This window comes from Neofelis nebulosa, chromosome 12, assembly GCF_028018385.1.
Source record: "Neofelis nebulosa isolate mNeoNeb1 chromosome 12, mNeoNeb1.pri, whole genome shotgun sequence".
Taxonomy (NCBI): Eukaryota; Metazoa; Chordata; class Mammalia; order Carnivora; family Felidae; genus Neofelis; species Neofelis nebulosa.
Window position 1 is genome coordinate 10,727,297 of NC_080793.1, and position 20,429 is coordinate 10,747,725.

Below are 20,429 nucleotides of genomic sequence, written 5' to 3' on the forward strand. Positions count from 1 at the left end.
ATTATAGAATCTGGTTCAACCTAATTAGTCTGTTTCCGTTTCTGAGTCAACAGGCCTATTTGTTTTGATGAGTACAGATCCCATAAATTCTACTGAAAGGGAAGTCCCTTGGAGGCTGCAGGTGGCCTACACGCTACCTCTGTGCAGATTGGTAAAACAGTCTCTCCAGACGGTTTGGGTCGGTCAGAAGAAGGCATCTCCCCTTGGGCCATGTTCAGCCCACGCCAGGGTGCTGGCCTTGGGAAGTAAGTGTCTGGATTTTCATGTCTACACTGGCTTTTATGTAGCACTCAGAAAACAGCAGCCGGGGATCCTGTTCAATTTATGAGGCGCTGAGGCTTCTCTAGGGTTGTGTTTACAGAGCGCACCTGTTGCTTTTCCTCAGTATGCAGCGTGTATACCTCCCTCAGTACCTGTACTTGTTTGCTCCACCCGGACCCCGAACCTCCCTGATACTACATGGCTCACCCCTTCACTTCATCCAGGGCTCCCCTTAAATCTTCCCTTACCAAACGTCCCCTCACCTCCTCTGCCTGGAATACCACCTCCAGGCACGCTGCGCCTTCTTGCCATAGTTTCTTCATTATACTTCTTACCACCTGGGATAAGGAAATTCATGTGTGTTTTGTTTTGCTTTTGTCTCTCCACCAGAAAGTGCACTTTGTGAAAGTAGGGGTTTTGCCTGTGTTGTTCACCACTCTGTTCCAGCAGCTAGCACAACGCCTGGCAGTGGGGAGCTCTCAGTCAGCATTTGTTGAATGAATGAACACACATCGGACTGTTCGTATTGGGATTGATGATATCAGTGACCAAGTTTAATATTTGCTACTTCTGCTGACTCTATTTGTACGCTTTCTGGACTATGAGGTTATGAATTTTGTCTAATTGAACCGTCACAATAGCAGTGAGAGGGGAAAATAATGTAATTCTTATTTTAGAGTTGAAGAAATATACCAAAACTTAGAAGAGTTCAATGACATGCCCAAAGTGAAATATCTAATCGTTAGAGTCATTCCCTACACTATACAGGTAGTTTTGATAATCAAAGTTCACTTAAAAACATTGTTTCGGGGGCGCCTGGGTGGCTCAGTCGGTTAAGCAGCCGACTTCGGCTCAGGTCAGGATCTCGCGGTCCGTGAGTTCGAGCCCCGCGTCGGGCTCTGTGCTGACAGCTCAGAGCCTGGAGCCTGTTTCAGATTCTGTGTCTCCCTCTCTCTGCCCCTCCCCTGTTCATGCTCTGTCTCTCTCTGTCTCAAAAATAAATAAAAACGTTAAAAAAAAATAAAAAAAAAAAACACATTGTTTCGGTGATTCTTTAGGTCTTATGGCTTTTTTGAAAGAGGGATTTCCAATTACTGGTTGCGGGGGGCGGGGGGGGGGAGAAACCTTAAAAACACTGTCAGCTATGTTTTAAGGGAAAGAGGAGGTAAGGCCCTTGGGATTTGAAGCTTTGGGATACCGGAGATCAGACAACTCTCCTTTGTAATCTTGCATTCTTATCTAAGGGTGTTCACCTTGAGGGTCCTTTGGGAAGAAGAGCATGACTTTGGAGTCCTTTTCCAGCTGTGTAAGTCTGGCTATATAACTTATCTGAGCAATTTTTTCATCTCTAAAGTCGAGTAAGAGTGTCTACCATATGGGGTATGAAGATGAAATGCCTGGCCTGGTTTTTTGAGCTTGGGAGCTTGATTTCTCCTGTCCCCTTTTCTTTCTCCCTTCACCTGCAAGGGACTACAAATCCAAGTTGTTTGAGCCCTCTTCAGGGTGATTTCTCTTCTTGATAACTTCCCTCCAGATAAGTAATCCTATATGTTAAACTGTTTTCTGGTAGTATGTAGGCAATCAAGGTACCTTTTATAATTTGCATGTTATATTGTTATTGCAACTCAGGGAGTAACTCAGGGTCTTTGTTTATTTTTATTTATTTTTTTCAGTTTATGTATTTTGAGAGAGAGAGTGTGAGTGGGGAAGGGGAGAGAGAGAGAGAGAGAGAGAGAGAGAGAGAGAGAGAGAGAGACAGAGAATCCCAAGCAGGCCCTGCACTGTCAGCGCAGAGCCTGACATGGGGCTCCATCCCATGAACCGTGAGATCATGACCTGAGCTGAAATCAAGAGGTGGATGCTCAACTGACTAAGCCACCAAGGTGTCCCCATGGACTTTGTTTATAAGTGTTGTGCACATACTGTTTTCACAAATCTTTGGGTCCGATTCCTGCTTTTGTAATTGAATGTTCATAAAAACTGTATCACTAGCTGGGAAGCCCTCTTTGTTTCTCACATCCTTCTCTCCACGTTCCATGAAATACCAGGTTATTTTAAGTCGTTGACGTGTTTGCTAACACGTGTAGGTTTAGATGCCTACTAGAATTTAAGTAGCATCTTACAATTTCTATAATAGTCACCATGTCCCCAGAAGAGTAGTGTCACATACAGACTCAGAAAATAGGGTTTCCTGAACCAATGAGTAATTGAGGTAGGTGAAAACCCAGGAATTTTTAGGAATTTCTCTGAAATTAAACAGTACAGCATTTAATTTCTAACTGAAAAATTATCCACTGAGAAATGGGAAACAAGTTAAAGGAGGTACAACCAACATCCGGTTAAGGATGTCTGGGGGTCCTTCCCAATTACATGCTGATCTTCTCTTAATACCTATTATATGCTCTTAATACCCTATTATATGCTAATAAAGCATTAAAAAAGGTTCATTATTTAAGCATTAATTATGGATTTAGCTGGAAGGTGTATGATTAAAGACTAACTGATTTAACCCCAAATAATGATATAACTATATTGGAAGGGACTCTGGGAGTATAAGAGAACTAATTCCTTATTTGTCATTACAGAAAATCTGTAATGTCAAAAATGGATGAATCAAGCAATTGCAAGAAATGATTTTTATGTAGGACCGTAGGGGACACTATCTGATGAAACAGCCACAAGAGGTGAAAGCTGTTGATGTTAGTGGACTAAGGGGGAGGCAGTGAACTACTGCTTTTCACTTAAGTCTTATTGGGTATTATTGAATGGTTAATTATGTGTATATTATTTTGATTTAAAAAAAATTTTTTTAACATTTTTTTATTATTTATTTTTGAGACAGAGAGAGACAGAGCATGAACAGGGGAGGGTCAGAGAGAGAGGGAGACACAGAATCTGAAACAGGCTCCAGGCTCTGAGCGGTCAGCACAGAGCCCGACGCGGGGCTCGAACTCATGGACCGTGAGATCATGACCTGAGCCGAAGGCACATGCTTAACCGACTGAGCCACCCAGGCGCCCATATTTTGATTTTTAACATAAGGGCTAAAAGGGCAAGAGAAAAAGTAGAAATATAACAATCTAAGAAACTGAAAAAAACAACCCAAGAAAGGGAGAAAATGTTTGCAGATCCTTATCTCTGGTAAGGTACTTGTGTCTAGAATATACAGTAAACTCTTCCAACCCAATGATAAAGAACCCAAGTAACTTATTAAAATAGGCAAAGGATCTGAGGAACCATTTCTTCAAAGATGATATATTAAGGGGCCAGTAAGCATATGAAACGACGCTCAACATCATTAGCCATCAGAAATGTAAATCTAAACCACAACCAGATAGTGTTTCACATCCCCTAGGATGCCTAGAATAAAAAAGGCAGATCGTAAGTATTGGTGAGGTTGTAGAGAGATAAGATCTCTCATACATTGCTGCAGCTGTAAACTGGTGCAGTCACTTTGGAAAACAGTCTGGTTGTTCCTGAAAAGCTTAAGCATAGCATTACCATCTGACCCAGCAACTCTACTCCCAGCTGTGTACCTAAAAAAAGTGAAAACACATGTCCACACAAAAACTCATAGGCGAATGTTCATAGCGGCATTATTCTTAATAGCCCCAAAGTGAAAACAATCTAACTGTCCATTGGCTGAAGAATGGATAAATAAACAGTGGTATCTATAGATACGATGGAATATTATTTAGCCATTAAAAAGAATGAAGTACCGGGGCCCCTGGGTGGCTCAGTTAGCTAAGTGCCTACTCTTCATTTTGGATCAGGTCATGATCTCGTGGAGTTTGTGACTTTGAGCCCCTCATTGGGCTCTGCGCTCACGATGAAGAGCCTGTTTCAGATCCTCTGTCTCCCTCTTCCTGCCCCTTCCACACCTTTCAAAAATAAATAAATGTTTAAAAAAAATTAAACAGAATGAAGTACTGATATATGCTAAACATGAATGAACCTTGAAAACATTTTAAGCGAAGGAAGCCAATCACAAAAGCCACATTTTGTATGATTCCATTTATGTGCCCGTCCAGATGTTAAATCCATGGAAACAGAAAGTAGACTAAGGCTGAGAAGAGAGGTGTTTTAGGGGAAATGGGGCATGACTGCTAATGAACATGAAGTTTCTTTTTTGGGTGATAAAAATGTTCTAAAGTTAGGAGCACCCAGGTGACTCAGTCGGTTAAGTGTCTGACTCTTGGTTTCAGCTCAGGTCATGATCTCATGGTTTTTTAGTTCGAGCCCCAAATTGGGCTCCGCGCTGAAGGTGCAGAGCCTGCTTGGGATTCTGTCTCTCCTCTCTCTCTCTGTCTCCTCTCTCCTCTCTCCTCTCTCTGCCCCTCCCCTGCGACGTGCTCTTTCTCTCTCAAAATAAACAAACTTAAAAAACATTCTCCAAAAAAATGCTCTAAAGTTCAATGTGGTGATGGCTGCATACTTATGAATGTATTAAAAACCATTGACTTGTACACTTAAGTAGGTAAATTGTATCGTATGTGAATCATACTTCAATAGAGCTATTATGTTACTCTATATAAAAATATTGATACATAGACATATAATCAAGTATTACTGCTTAAAAAACAGTTTTATTTCTCTTTTGATGAAAAGTTTATTTTTTTCTTACTTTTGCTTCCAACTTATTACACACAAAACCTGCAATTTAGGAAAACAAAATTGTTGTGGTATATAGATCATAAGTGTCTTTTAATGGTTATTTTTCCCCCGTTTAACACAAATCAGCATGATTTGTTGATCTGTATGCCTACAGCCTTCTCTCAGAGTATGCCGAGATGTTGGTTTTGGGTGGCTCCAAATGTTTTTCATGTTGCCTGTTTTTAGTGTGCTGTAGACACAGACTTTTGGCTGCTGCCAGAGTCATCTTTGTATGTGATTAAGAAGAAAAATCTGTGTGGTCTGTCCTTCTTCATACACCGAATAGGAGTAATGTCTTGTTGGTTGGTGATTGAGATTCTTGCCTGAACTTCTTGTTCCCTCTTGAGTTTTTGTGTTGTGAATAAATGGCTACTTAAATTGAACTAGACTGTATTTGACTGCTGCCTCTGTGGGTTTCCCCACTGGAGACAGTTTTCATGAATTGTTAGCCTTAGGCTGCTTCAGATGATGTTTTCTCACATTATTCTCTAGGGTACCTGTTTTTGATGCTGTCTTTCGTTTTGTATATTTTTGTGTTTCTTGCCCCATTAGCTTCATAAATAGTCCTTGCATGAGTCTGGTTGATAGTCATTGTTTTTAGATGCCTGCCTGCCCTTCCTTTCAGCGCAGTGCTGTTAGGCTAGGTCTCCATCAACAGAGTATTGGGCTTTGCGTATTTGTGCATGTTAGATTAACACCTCTCTTTTCCCACATTTGGTAGGCAAAATGATATCTTTTGTTTTTAAATTTTTTTCTAACGTTTTAATTTTTTTTTTATTTGAGAGACAGAGACAGTGCGAGCAGGGGAGGGCCAGAGAGAGAGGGGGAGACACAGAATCCGAAGCAGGCTCCAGGCTCTGAGCTGTCAGCACAGAGCCCGACGCGGACTGAGAGATCATGACCTGAGCTGGAGTCGAATGCTTAACCGACTGAGCCACCCAGGCGCCCCTGGCTTCCTTTTCTGAAACTCTCTTTGTCCTCAGTTCATTCAGTTTCTCTCAACATTGAGCAATGAGCAGTTTGGTACCTATGCGTTTCTCTTACAGTTGTTCTTAAAGCATGTAACTTAACTTCGCATGTGGAAATAAGTCCGAAACATTGTTTTCAGAAAATAATTTGTATATAATTCGTGATAGTTTTATGCCATCTTTGATACATTGGAGATGCTTCCCATTCTGGTAAGGACCAGCGTTGTTCTTATTACAGGAATACCACCTGCGCCAAGCAGTGGCTTCTCGTTCCTTTTACAATGAGTATGTTAAAACCATCCTCATCACCCCTTACATACACACACACGTTCAAAATGTTTTTGGACTTGGTATTATTCAATTTACGCTCTATTTTGAGTACACTTATGACAGTTTTACAACAAATAATTTTAAAGTACATTATAATTTACAGATCAGTTTTACATCCATTAGTTCATTGTAGTGTCCAACAGCCTTATGGGATAGCTTATTGTTACTATTTTTTAAATTTACATCCACGTTCGTTAGCATATAGTGCAGTGATTTCAGGAGTAGAATCCAGTGATTCATCCCCTACATATGACACCCAGTGCTCGTCCCAACAAGTGTCTTCTTTAATGCCTCTTCCTCATTTAGCCCCTCCCCCCACCCACAACCCCTCCAGCAACCCTCAATTTGTTCTCTATATTTAAGAGTCTCTTATGTTTTGTCCCCCTCCCTGTTTTTATATTATTTTTGCTTCCCTTCCCTTATGTCATCTGTTTTGTATCTTAAATTCCACATATCAGTGAAGTCATATGATATTTGTCTTTCTCTGGCTAATTTCACTTAGCATAATACATTTTAGGTCCATGCATGTTGTTGCAGATGGCAAGATTTGATTCTTTTTGATTACTGAATAATACTCCATTGTGTGTGTGTGTGTGTGTGTGTGTGTGTGTGTGTGTATTTTTTAATTTTTTAATGTTTATTTTTGAGACAGAGAAAGAGCATGAGGGGGGAAGGGTAGAGAGAGAGGGAGACACAGAATCTTAAGCAGGCTCCAGGCTCTGAGGTGTCAGCACAGAGGCTCAACATGGGGGCTCAAACCCACGAGCCGTGAGATCATGACCTGAGCCGAAGTCAGATGCCCAACCAACTGAACCACCCAGGCTCCCGTCTCCATTGTATATTTATACCATATCTTCTTAAATTTTTCTTTTAACGTTTATTTATTTTTGAGACAGACAGAGACAGAGCATGAACGGGGGAGGGGCAGAGAGAGAGGGAGACACAGAATCTGAAGCAGGTTCCAGGCTCCGAACCATCAGCCCAGAGCCCGACACGGGGCTCGAACTCATGGACCGTGAGATCATGACCTGAGCCAAAGTCGGCCGCTTAACCGACTGAGCCACCCAGGCACCCCTATACCATATCTTCTTTATCCATTCATCTGTTAATGGACATTTGTGCTCTTTCCAGTACTTTGGCTATTGTCGATAGCACTGCTATAAACATTGGGGTGGTGATGTGCCCCTTCGAAACAGCACAGCTGTATACCTTGGATAAATACAGTTGCTGGGTCATAGGTTAGTTCTTTTTTTAATTTTTTGAGGCACCTCCACACTGTTTTCCAGAGTGGCCGCACCAGTTTGCATTCCCACTAGCAGTGCAAAAGGGTTCTTCTTTCTCCGCATCCTCGCCAACAGCTTTCGTTGCCTGAGTTAATTTTAGCCATTCTGACTGGCGCGAGGTGGTATCTCATTGTGGTTTTGATTGGTATTTCCCTGATGATGGATGAGTGATGTTGAGCATTTTTTCATGTGTCTGTTAGCCATCTGGATGTCTTCTTGGGAGAAGTGACTATTCATGTCTTTTGTCCATTTCTTCACTGGATTATTTGTTTTTTGGATGTTGAGTTTGATAAGTTCTTTATAGATTTTGGATACTAACCCTTTATCTGATATGTCGTTTGCAAGTATCTTCTTGCATTATGTAGGTTGCCTTTTAGTTTTGCTGATTGTTTCCTTCACTGTGCAGAAGCTTTTTATCTTGATGAGGTCCCAATAATTCATTTTTGCTTTTGTTTCCCTTGCCTCTGGAGACATGTTGAATAAGAAGTTGCTGCGGTGAGGTAGCCATTAGTCGTATCCCATTTTTATAGCTGAGAAAACATAATTTTGATACTCTCTTATGTTAATGCTTAATTATACAGCCATTCCATCTCTTTATATATGTTTTTTAAAAAATCTGAGTGTATAAGAAGATGATCTCTTTCCTACCATGTGATTTCTATAAATATACTCTCTTTTATCAGAATCAATTTCTATATTTTAGTTTCAGTTTCTACGTACTTTCATTCTTTCCTTGACCTGCTTCCCTTTTAGGTCTTAGCACAGGGTAATTCTCTATTTTTTTTAAACCTCAGTAAACTGCAGAGTGATAACTATGGTGGTATTATACATTATCTACTGTCTTCAGACTTCTTTCACACCTAAATAACCTTGTTCTATCTTCACAACAGTTATTTGAGATACACAGAGCAAGTGCAAATTGCTTGTTTTTGTGAATTAAAACCTTGCAACTCACAGTGTTCGCTCAAGTTTTTGTTTGTTTGTTTGTTTGTTTACAGTCACATAACTAGGAAGTGTTAGGAACAGGAATACTCCGGCTTCTGGCCTAACATCGGGCACTTTCCGCTGCTGTTAGGACCCTGCGCTGTGCTCCCTCGCATGATGTAATGCACACTTAACCAGGTTTCTTTCATACTTTCATATTGCCAACCACTTATTCAGAATTCAACCCAGAGTAGCAGTTTCTCTTGTTTTGTCAGAAGACTTCCTATAAAAAGCAGTTGTCAACAAGACAGGCCAATAATTTGCCAGATGCTCTGTATTTCGCAGAGCAAGTCTTTGAAGTTGTCCCTACTTACTGCTCTTCTGCTGTGTGTCTATTTTGTAATCTCTGTCAGGACTGTTGTATAGAGATCGGTTTCCTGGGGCCTCAGTAACAAATTGCCACTAAGTGGGTGGTTTAAAACAACAGAAATTTGTGCTCTCACACTTTAGGAGGCCAGAAGTCCAAAATCAAAGTGTTGGCAGAACTGGTCCTTTTTAGAAGTTCAGAGGGAGACTGTTCCATTCCTCTTCCCTGGCTTCTGGTGGTTGCCAGCGATCGGTTGCTGTTCCTTGGCTTTGCAGCTGCATAATTCGAGTCTCTGTCTCCTTCTTCGTATGGCTGTCTTCCCTCTGTGTCTGTGTCTGCATATGGCATTCTGCTCACTGTGAATGCCTGTCTCCTCAGCTTATAAGGACACGGTTGCATTGGATTAATACCCTGTTCCAGTACGACCTCATGTTAATTTACACCTTAATTACATCTGCAAACGCACTACAGTTGACCCTTGAACAACACAGGTTTGAACTGTGCTGGCCTTCTTCCACGTGGGTTTTTTTCAATAATCATATACACTGGCAATATCAATAAGTACAGTATAGTACTGTAAATGTATTTTCTATTCCTAATGGTTTTCTTAATGACATTTTTTTTTCTAGCTTACTTTATTGTAAGAATATGGTATGTGATACATGTAATATACAAAATGTGTGTTAATCAACTATTGACGTTATAAGGCTTCCAGTCAACAGTAGGCTATTAGTTAAGTTTGGGGGAGTGGGTCAAAATTATACATGGATTTTCAACTGCACAGGGGTCAACTTGTTTTTTCATTTTTCTAATGGTGTCTTTTATTGAATACAATTCTTGGTTTTCAGAATGGTCTAATTCTTCCTTAGTGAAGAATGCTTTTTGGTGAGCTATTTAAATAATCTTTTTTTTTTTTTAACCTCACTGTCATGAAGATAACCTCCCGTATTATTATTTAACTATTCAATTTTACCTTTTACATTTATATCCACAGTCTGCCTAGAATTGATTTTCATGTGTAATTGTGTGAATTTTTGTGTGAATCAAGATTCATGTTTTTTCTTTTAATTTAGATATCTAGTTGACCCAATACTGGCTCTTTTTCTTAATTTTTTGGTCAAAATTTATTTTTTCTCATTGCTTTACAAAATGCCACTTTTGTCATAAAGCAAATGTCCATGTACATGTGTGTTATCTCTCAACTCTACTCCGTTTTGCTCTTCTTGTACCAGTACCAGTCTTCAGTCCTGCTTCTCAAAAGTCTTGATATCCGGTGGAATCAGTCCTTCCATTTGTTCTTCATCAAGATTATTTTAGCTGCTCTTGACTCTTTGCATTTCTGTATAGATTATAAGATCAACTTGTCCATTTGTCCAAACAAATCTACTGATATTTTGATTGGTATTTGCACTGATCTGTAGACCAATCTAGGGAGAACTGATGTCCTTATACTTTTGAGGCTTCTAGTATAAAAGGTGGCATATTCTGAATTTTCTGTAAGTCATTTTTAAAAAAAATTTTTTTTGTTTTTTTTTTTAACGTTTATTTATTTTTGAGACAGAGAGAGACAGAGCATGAACGGGGGAGGGGCAGAGAGAGAGAGGGAGGCACAGAATCGGAAGCAGGCTCCAGGCTCTGAGCCATCAGCCCAGAGCCTGACGCGGGGCTCGAGCTCACGGACGGCGAGATCGTGACCTGAGCTGAAGTCGGACGCTTAACCGACTGAGCCACCCAGGCGCCCCTTTTTTAAGTTTTTTTTGAGAGACAGAGAGAGACAGAGACAGTGTGAGTGGGGAGGGGCAGAGAGAGAGGGAGACACAAAATACGAAGCAGGCTCCAGACTCCGAGCTGTCACCAGACAGCCCGACGTGTGGCTTGAACTCATGTACTGTGAGATCATTACCTGAGCAGAAGTCAGACACTTAACTGAGTCACCTGGTCGCCCCCTGTAACTCATCTTTAATTTAGCTCTCAAGCTGTCAGATTTTTATAGTTTTCTGTGATGAAGTCTTACGCATCTGCATTATATTTATTCTTAGTTATTTGATATTACCTGATGCAATTGTAAATGATATATCTTTTTAAAGTTTCATGTAATAATTATTTGTTCTTTGGGATATAGAAATACTATTGGCCTTTTTATATTCACCTCATATCCAGCAACTGTGCTAAAACTCAGTGGTTAATTCTGATAACTTATCTGCAGGTCCTTTTGAAATTTCTATGGAAAGGTTCATATCATCTACAAATAATGACAGCTTTATATTTATTTGATAAAAATATAATTGAGTCATGTGTGATTTTAAATTTTCTAGCCACATTAAAAAGATGAAATTAATTTTAATAGTATATTTTATTCAACTAAAATACCAAAATATGATTTCAACATGTAACAAGGTAAAAATTATTAATGAGATTTTTACATGCTTTTTCATACTTAATCTTCTAAATTTAGTGCATTTTACATTTATGACACATCTCAATTTAGAGTAGCCATGTTTCAAGTACTTAGTAGCCACATTTAGCTAATGACTACAGCGTAGGTTTAGAGAATGAGGCAAACTTTTTTTTAAGCAAATGTTATATATATAGCTTTTTTATGTATAACTTTTAATGGAGTCACTGATGGGGCTTCTACTGTCTTGATTATATATAAGTGCCAAGGAGAGATTGAATTTTCAAGGAAGGTTATACTGAAAAGGTGTCATTTGAGTGTCTTGAACTATGAATATAAATTTGCCAGGTGAACAAAATGGGCAAAGAGAATAACATGTAAAATTGTGATGTTATATTAGAGTAGAATTCGTTCAGAGCCTTGCGGATACTTTGCTGTGGGCGGAGAAGAGGTCACACTGCGAGAGTGGTGGGTGACTGGCTAGCAGTTCTTCCCCAGTTCCCTGTGTTATGAGTAATTTATTAGTAATGGTAGTTCACATGTTCCAAATAGATAAAGTAAGATAAATTTTCAAAAGTGTAATTGCTGGGCCTAATAAAATACGTATATACCCCAGCACATACGGTGAATCTCGGGGTCTGAACTAATTTTTCTGCCCCTAGAAAATATGCTGGTTTCAGTGCATAGTCAACTGCAATAATTAGTGTACTGTATCTGTAATGGGTTAACTATTGTATTAAGTTTGTATTTTGGGGTTTTGGGTTTTGTTTTTATTTAAATTCTAATTAGTTAAGATACAGTGCAATATTGGTTTCAGGAGTAGAATTCCGTGAATCATCACTTACGTACAACACCCAGTGCTCATCATAACAAGTGCCCTCCTTAATGCCCATCACCCATCTAGGCCGCCCCCCACCTCCCTCCCTCCATCAACCCTCATTTTGTTCTCTATCATTAAGAGCCTCTTCTGGTTTCTTTCCCTCTTTTTTTTCCCTCCTTCCCCTATGTTCATCTGTTTTGTTTCTTAAATTCCACATATGAATGAAATCACATGGTATTTGTCTTTCTCTGACTGACATATTTTGCTTAGCATAATACACTCTAGCTCCATCCGTGTTGTTGCAAATGGCAAGATTTCATTCTTTTTGATGGCTGAGTAATATTCCATTATTATATATGTACACACACACACACACACACACACACACACACACACACACACACACACATCAGATCTTCTTTATCCATTCATCCGTCAGTGGACAGTTAGGTCCTATCCATAGTTTAACTATTGATAAGGTTGCTATAAACATTGGGGTGCATGTACCCCTTTGAATCTGTATTTTTGTATCCTTTGGGTAAATATCTAATAATGCAATTGCTGGATTGTAGGATAGTTCTATTTTTAACTTTCTGAGGAACCTCCCTACTGTTCTCCGGAGTGGCTCTACGAGTTTATATTTTGTTGATTACTGGTAAAGTTTAACATTTTTTCTTATTAACAGTGATACATTACTACCTTCTAGTTCTCAGATTCCATTCAGGGTTTTCTAGTTGTCCCAATTATATCCTTTGCAGCAGAAAGATCCAGTTCAGGATCAGGCTTTGCACCTCAGTCTTCCTTTTCTTTGGAGGAAAAGGCATTTTCTTGACATATTTTACCTTGGCATTTTTGAAGGTTACAGGTAGATTATTTTATAGAAAGCCTCCCAATTTGGTTTTGTTTGTTTCCTCATGATTAGATTCAAGATCCAGCATCTAATTGAATTGGCAGGAACATTACTTCTCATTGTATCTTACCAAGTGGTATAGGACTTTGATTAGTCCAGTTATTAATATTCACTTTGATCATTTGATCAAGGTAGAGTCTGTCAGGTATCACTTCTGTATTTTGGAATTTATGTGTGTTTTATGGAGAAGTACTCTGAAACTCTCCCACACTTTCCATTTATTCAGTCATTTATTTATATCAGCATTGCTTCATGGTTTCTTACTTTATTCAATAGGTTATAATCCATTATTGTCATTATTTGTTTTGATGCTGAAATTATCCCCGGTTTGGCCAGTAGGAGGTTTTTCAAGCTGGATCCTCCTCCTTCTTTTCTTAAATGCTTTATTTTATTTATTTTTATTTTTATTTTTATTTTATTTTTTAAGTAAACTCTACCCTCACCGTGGGGCTTGAACTCACGACCCCAAGATCAAAAGTAGAATTCTGTACTGAACTGACTGAGCCAGCCAGGTGCCCCTTATTTTTTTTATTTTATTAATTTATTTTTCCAGTTTTGTTGAGGAGCATTGCTATATAAAATTGTACTAGTTTAACGTGTATGTATATATTGTGAAATGATTACCACAGTTAAGTTTAGTTAACATCTATCACCTCACGTATTTTTTTCTTATTATAAGAACTTTTAAGATTTACTCTTAGCATCTTTCAGATACACAGTTCATTCTTGTTAACTGTAGTCACCATGCTGTATATGTATCTCCAGAACTGAAAGTTTGTACCCTTTGACCACCTTCACTCATTTCCTCTACCCTACCCGCACCTCCAGCAACCACCAATCTATTCTCTCTTTCTATGAGTTTGGTTTTTTTTAGATTCCACATATAAGTGAGATTATACAGTATTTGTCTTTCTCTATCTGACTTATCTCACTTACCATAATGCATTCAAGGCCCATCCATGTTGTTTTATATGTATGTTATATATAGGTTCCCTTGGAGGTATCTATATCTATATATCTATATCTATATCTATATATAGATATAGATATATCTCTTATATATATCTATATATATATCTCTCTATATATATCTCTGTATATATATCTCTCTCTATATATCTCTTTCTATATATATCTCTCTCTCTCTATATATATATATATCTCTATATATATCTCTTATATATCTATATCTATCTGGTTCCCTTTATCAGAGAATGGTATTACAAGACGAGATTTAGAGACTAGGTATGTTCATACCAAGTGGAGGTGGTCACTGCTCCAAGGCCCTCTCAGTACATAGATTTACAGAGCTAGGGAGTATGTATGTGTGTATGCTTATGTATACACACAGAGACATACATACCCCATACACATTTATGTCTATATTCTTTTTTTTAATGTTTATTTTTGAGAGAGCGTGAGCAGGGGAGGGGCGGAGAGAGAGGGGAGGGAGGATCTGAAGCTGGCTTTGTGCCAACAGCAGCGAGCCTGACATGGAGCTTGAACCCATGAACTGTGAGATCATGACCTGAGCTGAAGCTGGACTCTCAAATGACTGAGCCACCCAGATGCTCCTATGTCTATATTCTAAAAGATCCATTAGTTCACCCAGACCTTCCACAGGGTTTATTCTAACCTTTCTCTTTTCATATCTGTATCTCTCTTCTCTTATAAAGAGAATTCTGGGTCCCATTGTCCTTAGTTGATTTTCTTATTTGAAAAAATATTTTTTTAAATAAAAAAAACCTTTTTTTTTTTTTAATCTTTATTTTGAGAGAGAGACAGAGTGTGAGCAGGGGAGGAGCTGAGGGGAGGGAGACACAGAATCAGAAGCAGACTCCAGGCCCTGAGCTGTCAGCAGAGCCCGACGCGGGGCTCGAACCCACGAACCATGATATCGTGACCTGAGCCGAAGTCAGACGCTCGACTGACTGAGCCATCCAGGTGCCCCTTTTTAATTTTTTTTAATGTTTATTTATTATTAATGAGAGACAGAGAGAGAGACAGAGCATGAGCAGGGGAGGGACAGAGAGAGAGGGAGATGCAGAATTGGAAGCAGGCTCCAGGCTCTGAGCTGTCAGCACAGAGCCCGACACGGGGCTCGAACCCACAAACCGCAAGATCATGACCTGAGCTGAAGTCGGATGCTTAACTGACTGAGCCACCAGGCACCCCAGTTGATTTTCTTATTTGATGAATCCTCCCATTTATGAAAAATCTCTTCTTGTGGCCTCTGAACCGTTCCATGTGGAAATACTCAGGGTCACCTCACTCAGGGTTCAACCTCCCGTGTAGACCGGCCCTTTGTGTGCATGTGGATAGCCTCTTCACAGTTTGTGCCCTGTGCGTGGACACCTACTATGCTGTGCCCCACCTAATGGCTGTCAGACTGGATTGCTCAGGAAGGGGCGAGGGCTTCCTGGGAATTCTTGTTTCACCTGAATGTTTCTAGCTGTGGGGTTATTTCTTTATCTTTATCTTTTTTTTTTTTTTTTTTTTTTTTTTTTTTTGAGCCCTTTTGGTTTGAGGCCTCGTACTTTCCCTGAGTCTGAGAAGCTTAATGGAAGTTTCTTCTTGAAAATATTTTTCATCATCTCTGCATATTTTTTCTCTTCTATATATACTGTCATGTGGATGTTGATTTCCTTCATTTCTCTATTCCATATCTCTTGATTTTTCTTTTATGTATTTTACCTTTTCCTGATGTCAGGCAAAGCCTGATACTTTAGCTTATTAATTTGTTCAATGCTCTCCTTTCTGCTCTTTAATACATTTATCCATTCAGTATTTCAGTGATTATATTTTTCATGCCCAGTATTCTTATTTGCTTCATTATGACATTTTCTTCCGGCTTTATTATTGTTTTTTAATGTTTATTTATTTATCTTGAGAGAGAGAAAAAGAGCACGCCCACATGTGCATGTGGGCAAGGAAGGGGCAGAGAGAATCCCAAGCAGGTTCCGCACTGTCAGTGCAGGGCCCTACATGGCTGGCGCTTGATCTCATGAACTGTGAGGTCATGACCTGAGCCAAGAGATCAGGAGTCTGACACTTAATCAGCTGGACAACCCAGGCACCCCCTTCCTGCTTTATTTCTAATATCCTTCCTTATTAAGTTTGAAAGTTTATTTATTTTTAAGATTATATATATATATATATATATATATATATATAGAGGGCGCACACGCGAGTGAGCAGGGGAGGCGGGGAGAGAGAGGGAGACACAGAATCTGCAGCAGGCTCCACACTGTCAGTGCAGAGCTTGACACAGGGTTCGATCCCACAAACTGTGAGATTGTGACCTGAGCTGAAATCAGATGCTTAAAGCACATGAGCCCCCCGGGTGCCCTGATTTTAAGTAATCTCTACACCCAGCAGGGGTTCGAACTTGCAACCCCAAGATCAAGAGTCGCATGCTTTACCGACTGAGCCAGCCAGGTGCCCCAGTTTGTTTATTTTTAAACATTTATTTTCTGTCTTTTCTCCTGTGTCCTGGGGATATTAGTCACCTTGGTTCATGATGTATCTGAGGTGTGGTGAAGAAAGCTACAGTCAGCTTTGATGCCCAGTTTGTGCCTCTCCTGGGTTTAGAGAATGAAGGTGGTGGGGGTCCAGGGAGAGGACTTACCACCGTCATTATACAGTGTGAAACCCCTTCTAAGTCTCAGCACTTTTTAAGGTCTGCTTCCATCTGTTAGAAACTTCTAGCCCACAAAGTGCAGAAAGCAGTGGTGGGAAAAGGGAGCCGTGAACACACAGGGACCACCCACTGCCATCCGTGCATATCCCCACCAGCTGGCCCCATGGCACCCACTTGTTACTCTGTAGCCCCTTGACGGTTTCAGGCTTGCCGACAGTCTTTCTGCCCTGTAACTGCAACTGCCTATTCAGTAAAACGTTGGAGAGAAAAATATTTACCGAAATAACTGCACCACACCCTAACTCTCATCTCTGGTGTCTGGCTCTGGTCTGCTCTGCTTGCATTTTCACCCTACATTAGGGCCAGATTTCCCTATGTTGTTCCAGGGATTTCTGTCTGTATGTAAACACAAATTAATTTTTTTGTTTAGTATAGGTTCATACTTCACACGCTGTCCAGCAGCTTGCTGTTTTTACATTTTATTTTTTAAAAGAGTTTTTTTTTTTAATGTTTATTTACTTTTGAGACAGAGCAAGATGGTGCAGGGGAGGGGCAGAGAGAGAGAGAGAGGGACAGAGTATCTGAAGCAGGCTCTGTGCTGACAGCAGAGAGCCTGATGTAGGGCTCGAGCTCACAAACCAGGAGATCATGACCTGGGCCAAAGTCAGATGCTTAACCAACTGAGCCACCCAGGTGCCCCAGCAACTTGCTGTTTTTAAAATGGCTGATTAGGGGCCCCTGGGTGGCTCAGTCAGTTGAGCGTCCTCTTGATTTTGTCTCAGGTCATGATCTCAGGGTTGTGGGATTACGGAGCCTGCTTAAGATTCTTTCTCTCTCTGCCCCCTCCCCCACTTCTGTGCTCTCTACCTCAAAATAAAAAATAAAACAATTAAAATGGCTGATTAACATGATTGATTACATATGAAGGTAGTTTGGTTTCAATCAAAGATAGCTTTAATATATGTGTATGTATAGTTTTTATATCCCTTTTACACTGAGGTGTCTTCATATAATTACCTTATCTTAAATGTAAGTTAGTGATAGGGTAGAGTGTAGTTGTTAGTGTTCTGTGAAGCACTTGATAATTGCCCTCTTTGATTCTTTTAGGTTGTTACCAGTTTTTAAATACTGTATGATGATACTGAAATAAATATCTTTATGGATAAAGTGCTTTACATTTACAGATCATTTTCAAGGATGGATTTACAGAATGGATCAAATAGAGGAGTAGGTCAAAAGGCATTCAAATAGTATTTCCAATATGATGTACCAACTTGCATTCCTACTGACAATATTTGAGTGTTTTCCCATACCATCGTGCACTTAGGTTATTTTGATGATTTGACTGTGATCAGAAGAATTCTGTATCTTGAAAAAAATGCTATCAAATAATATAATTAAGGTATGTTCCTCATTTTATTCTTATCCACTGGACAAATGGGCATATGTTTACTTACAGGACTGAATTTGCTCTTAAAGAAATCATGTCCTCTGGAGGTGCTGAAGATGATATCCCACAGGGAGAGAGGAAAACAGTTACAGATTTTTGTTACCTTCTGGATAAATCTAAGCAACTGTTCAACGGATTAAGGTTAGTGGACTCTTGATGCCTTAAACTTTTCTCTAGTTCTGTGTTTTTTTCCCTATGGCTGGTGTGTGGTAAGTTTCTGAAAGTTATGGATAGAATGTTTTATAAATACCTGTATTAGAGGTCAGGTGATCATGCTGTTTTGACCCTCTTCATTTTCAGATGAGAAGACAATAGGAAAGAGGAAAACTGTTTCCTTCAAGTTGAGGCAAGCAGTTTTGTTAGATGGTTTTATATACGGTATTCCACATCATACCCTATTTATTTATTTATTTATTTTTAATGTTTTTTTTTATTTTTGAGAGACAGAGAGAGACAGAGCACTAGTGGGGAAGGAGCAGAGAGAGAGGGAGACCCAGAAGCTGAAGCGGGCTCCAGGCTCTGAGCTGTCAGCACAGAGCCCGACGCGGGGCTAGAACTCACCCACTGTGAGATCATGACCTGAGCCGAAGTCAGCGCCCAACCGACTGAGCCACCCAGGTGCCCCCACATCATACCCTATTTACATCTGATTTTACACACTGGGGTATTGAAGTTAATGTATCTTTTAAGAAAACATTTACAATTGTAAAGATAATTACAAGATTATCAAATATTCATTTGATAATATTCCATGACCACTGTATCTAAAGTTACACTTTCAGTCACTTTATCCCTATATTCATTTAATTTTTTAATAAAACTGATGACTGTCTTGAGCAATCTTATTAGTTTGCCTATAATGTCTTCCTACATAAAACTAATATTCCCAAGAATAGGCCCCTGTTTGTCACGGTTTCTCTAGTACATAATGGCCAGGGTCTGGCCCACTGCAGATGCTTCATAAACATTTGTTAAATGAAGGATTCCAAAGGCAGGTTTCTTAACTTCTGTACTCTGCTGCTTTCTATTTTGTGCCAGAGAAGAATCTTTGAGATCAGCTTCTGGTAATAATCAGATTAATTGCAACTTTTTAAAGAATTATTTTCTGGGGTCTGGGTGGCTCAGTTGGTTAAGTGTCCGACTTTGGCTCAGGTCATGATCTTGCGGTTCGTGAGTTCAAGCCCTGCCTTGGGCTCTGTGCTGACAGCTCAGAGCCTGGAGCCTGCTTCGGATTCTGTGTCTCCCTCTATCTCTGCCCCTCCCATGCTCATGCTGTCTCTCTGTCTCTCAATAATAAATAAATGTTAAAAAAAACAAAAAACAAAGAATTATTTTCTGGGGCACCTGGGTGGCTCAGTTTATTGACCATCCGACTCTTGGTTTCTGCTCAGGTCATGATCTCATGGTTTGTGAGATTAGTTCCTATGTTCGGCTCTGCGCTGATAAGCATGGAGGCTGCTTGAGATTCTCTCTCTCTCCCCCTCTCTCTCTGCCCCTCCCTCTGATCTCTCTCTCTATCCCTCAAAATAAATAAATAAAATTTAAAAAAGAAAACATATTTTTTCAACTGATTATTGCATTTCTTCCATATTTTTTCTTGTCCCTTGCCCTCCCTCCTTTTTGTACTTGTAATGCCTAGAGTGAACATCCAGCTCAGGTCCTCTGTAATGACCTACTCTTGATTTTCATCTCTGTTCTCTTTTACATCATTTCATTTTCAGAAAATGTCTCTGAAATTTGTCCACCATATGCCAGACATACTCTTTTTTTGTATTCATTTACTCTTTATGGGATGTATGACATCTTGTCATTTCATATCAGCATTTTTTGCTAAACTGCTTAATAAAAAGCCCTAGATACTACGTTTTGACCCAAAGTTTACTAGCTTCTCTATATATTCTTATTTGAATATAAGAATGAGTATAGTATGAGTATGTCTTCACTGAGTATGTTTGAGAAGCATATTGAATTTAGTGGCATCTCCCTTCTTAAAAAGGAATTATTTTCCTAATCTGATTCTGGATCATAAATGACTCCTTAAAGCTCAAGTAATCTCTTGCTAGAGACTCTCCATCTGGCTAAAATCACTCTGTAACTACAACAACAGTAACAGTAACACATTTCCGCACAGCATTCTACAGTTTGTAAATCGCTTTAAAGTACGTCTTCATCTTTAAGCCACACGATGACAGTATATAGTACAAAACACGTAACTAGAGTTGATTGTTTTATTTTACCCTCTTTTTAAATGTGCAAATTTTAAATTTAAATTTGTTGTGCAGATCAATTTAACAGCTCAAATGTGTCTCATTTTGATCTTTTTTTAAAGTGCCATGTTAATGATCACACTGATTTTATTTTTATTTTTGAATTTTTGATTTTATTTAGTTTTAAAGTAATTGCAGAGTAAAATTGTGTCTGTGGGGAT

General features: G+C 39.4%; 1 protein-coding gene across 4 annotated transcripts in view; it reads left to right on the plus strand.

Moving 5' to 3' along the window:
- Nucleotides 1-20,429, plus strand: part of SCAI (suppressor of cancer cell invasion) — a 154,366-nt gene that overhangs the window by 56,903 nt on the left and 77,034 nt on the right. For all 4 annotated transcript variants that reach the window (XM_058694147.1, XM_058694150.1, XM_058694149.1 and 1 more), the window contains exon 3: nucleotides 18,011-18,142. In XM_058694147.1, coding sequence (XP_058550130.1) covers nucleotides 18,011-18,142 — 132 coding nt within the window. The remainder of the gene's footprint in view (nucleotides 1-18,010; nucleotides 18,143-20,429) is intronic.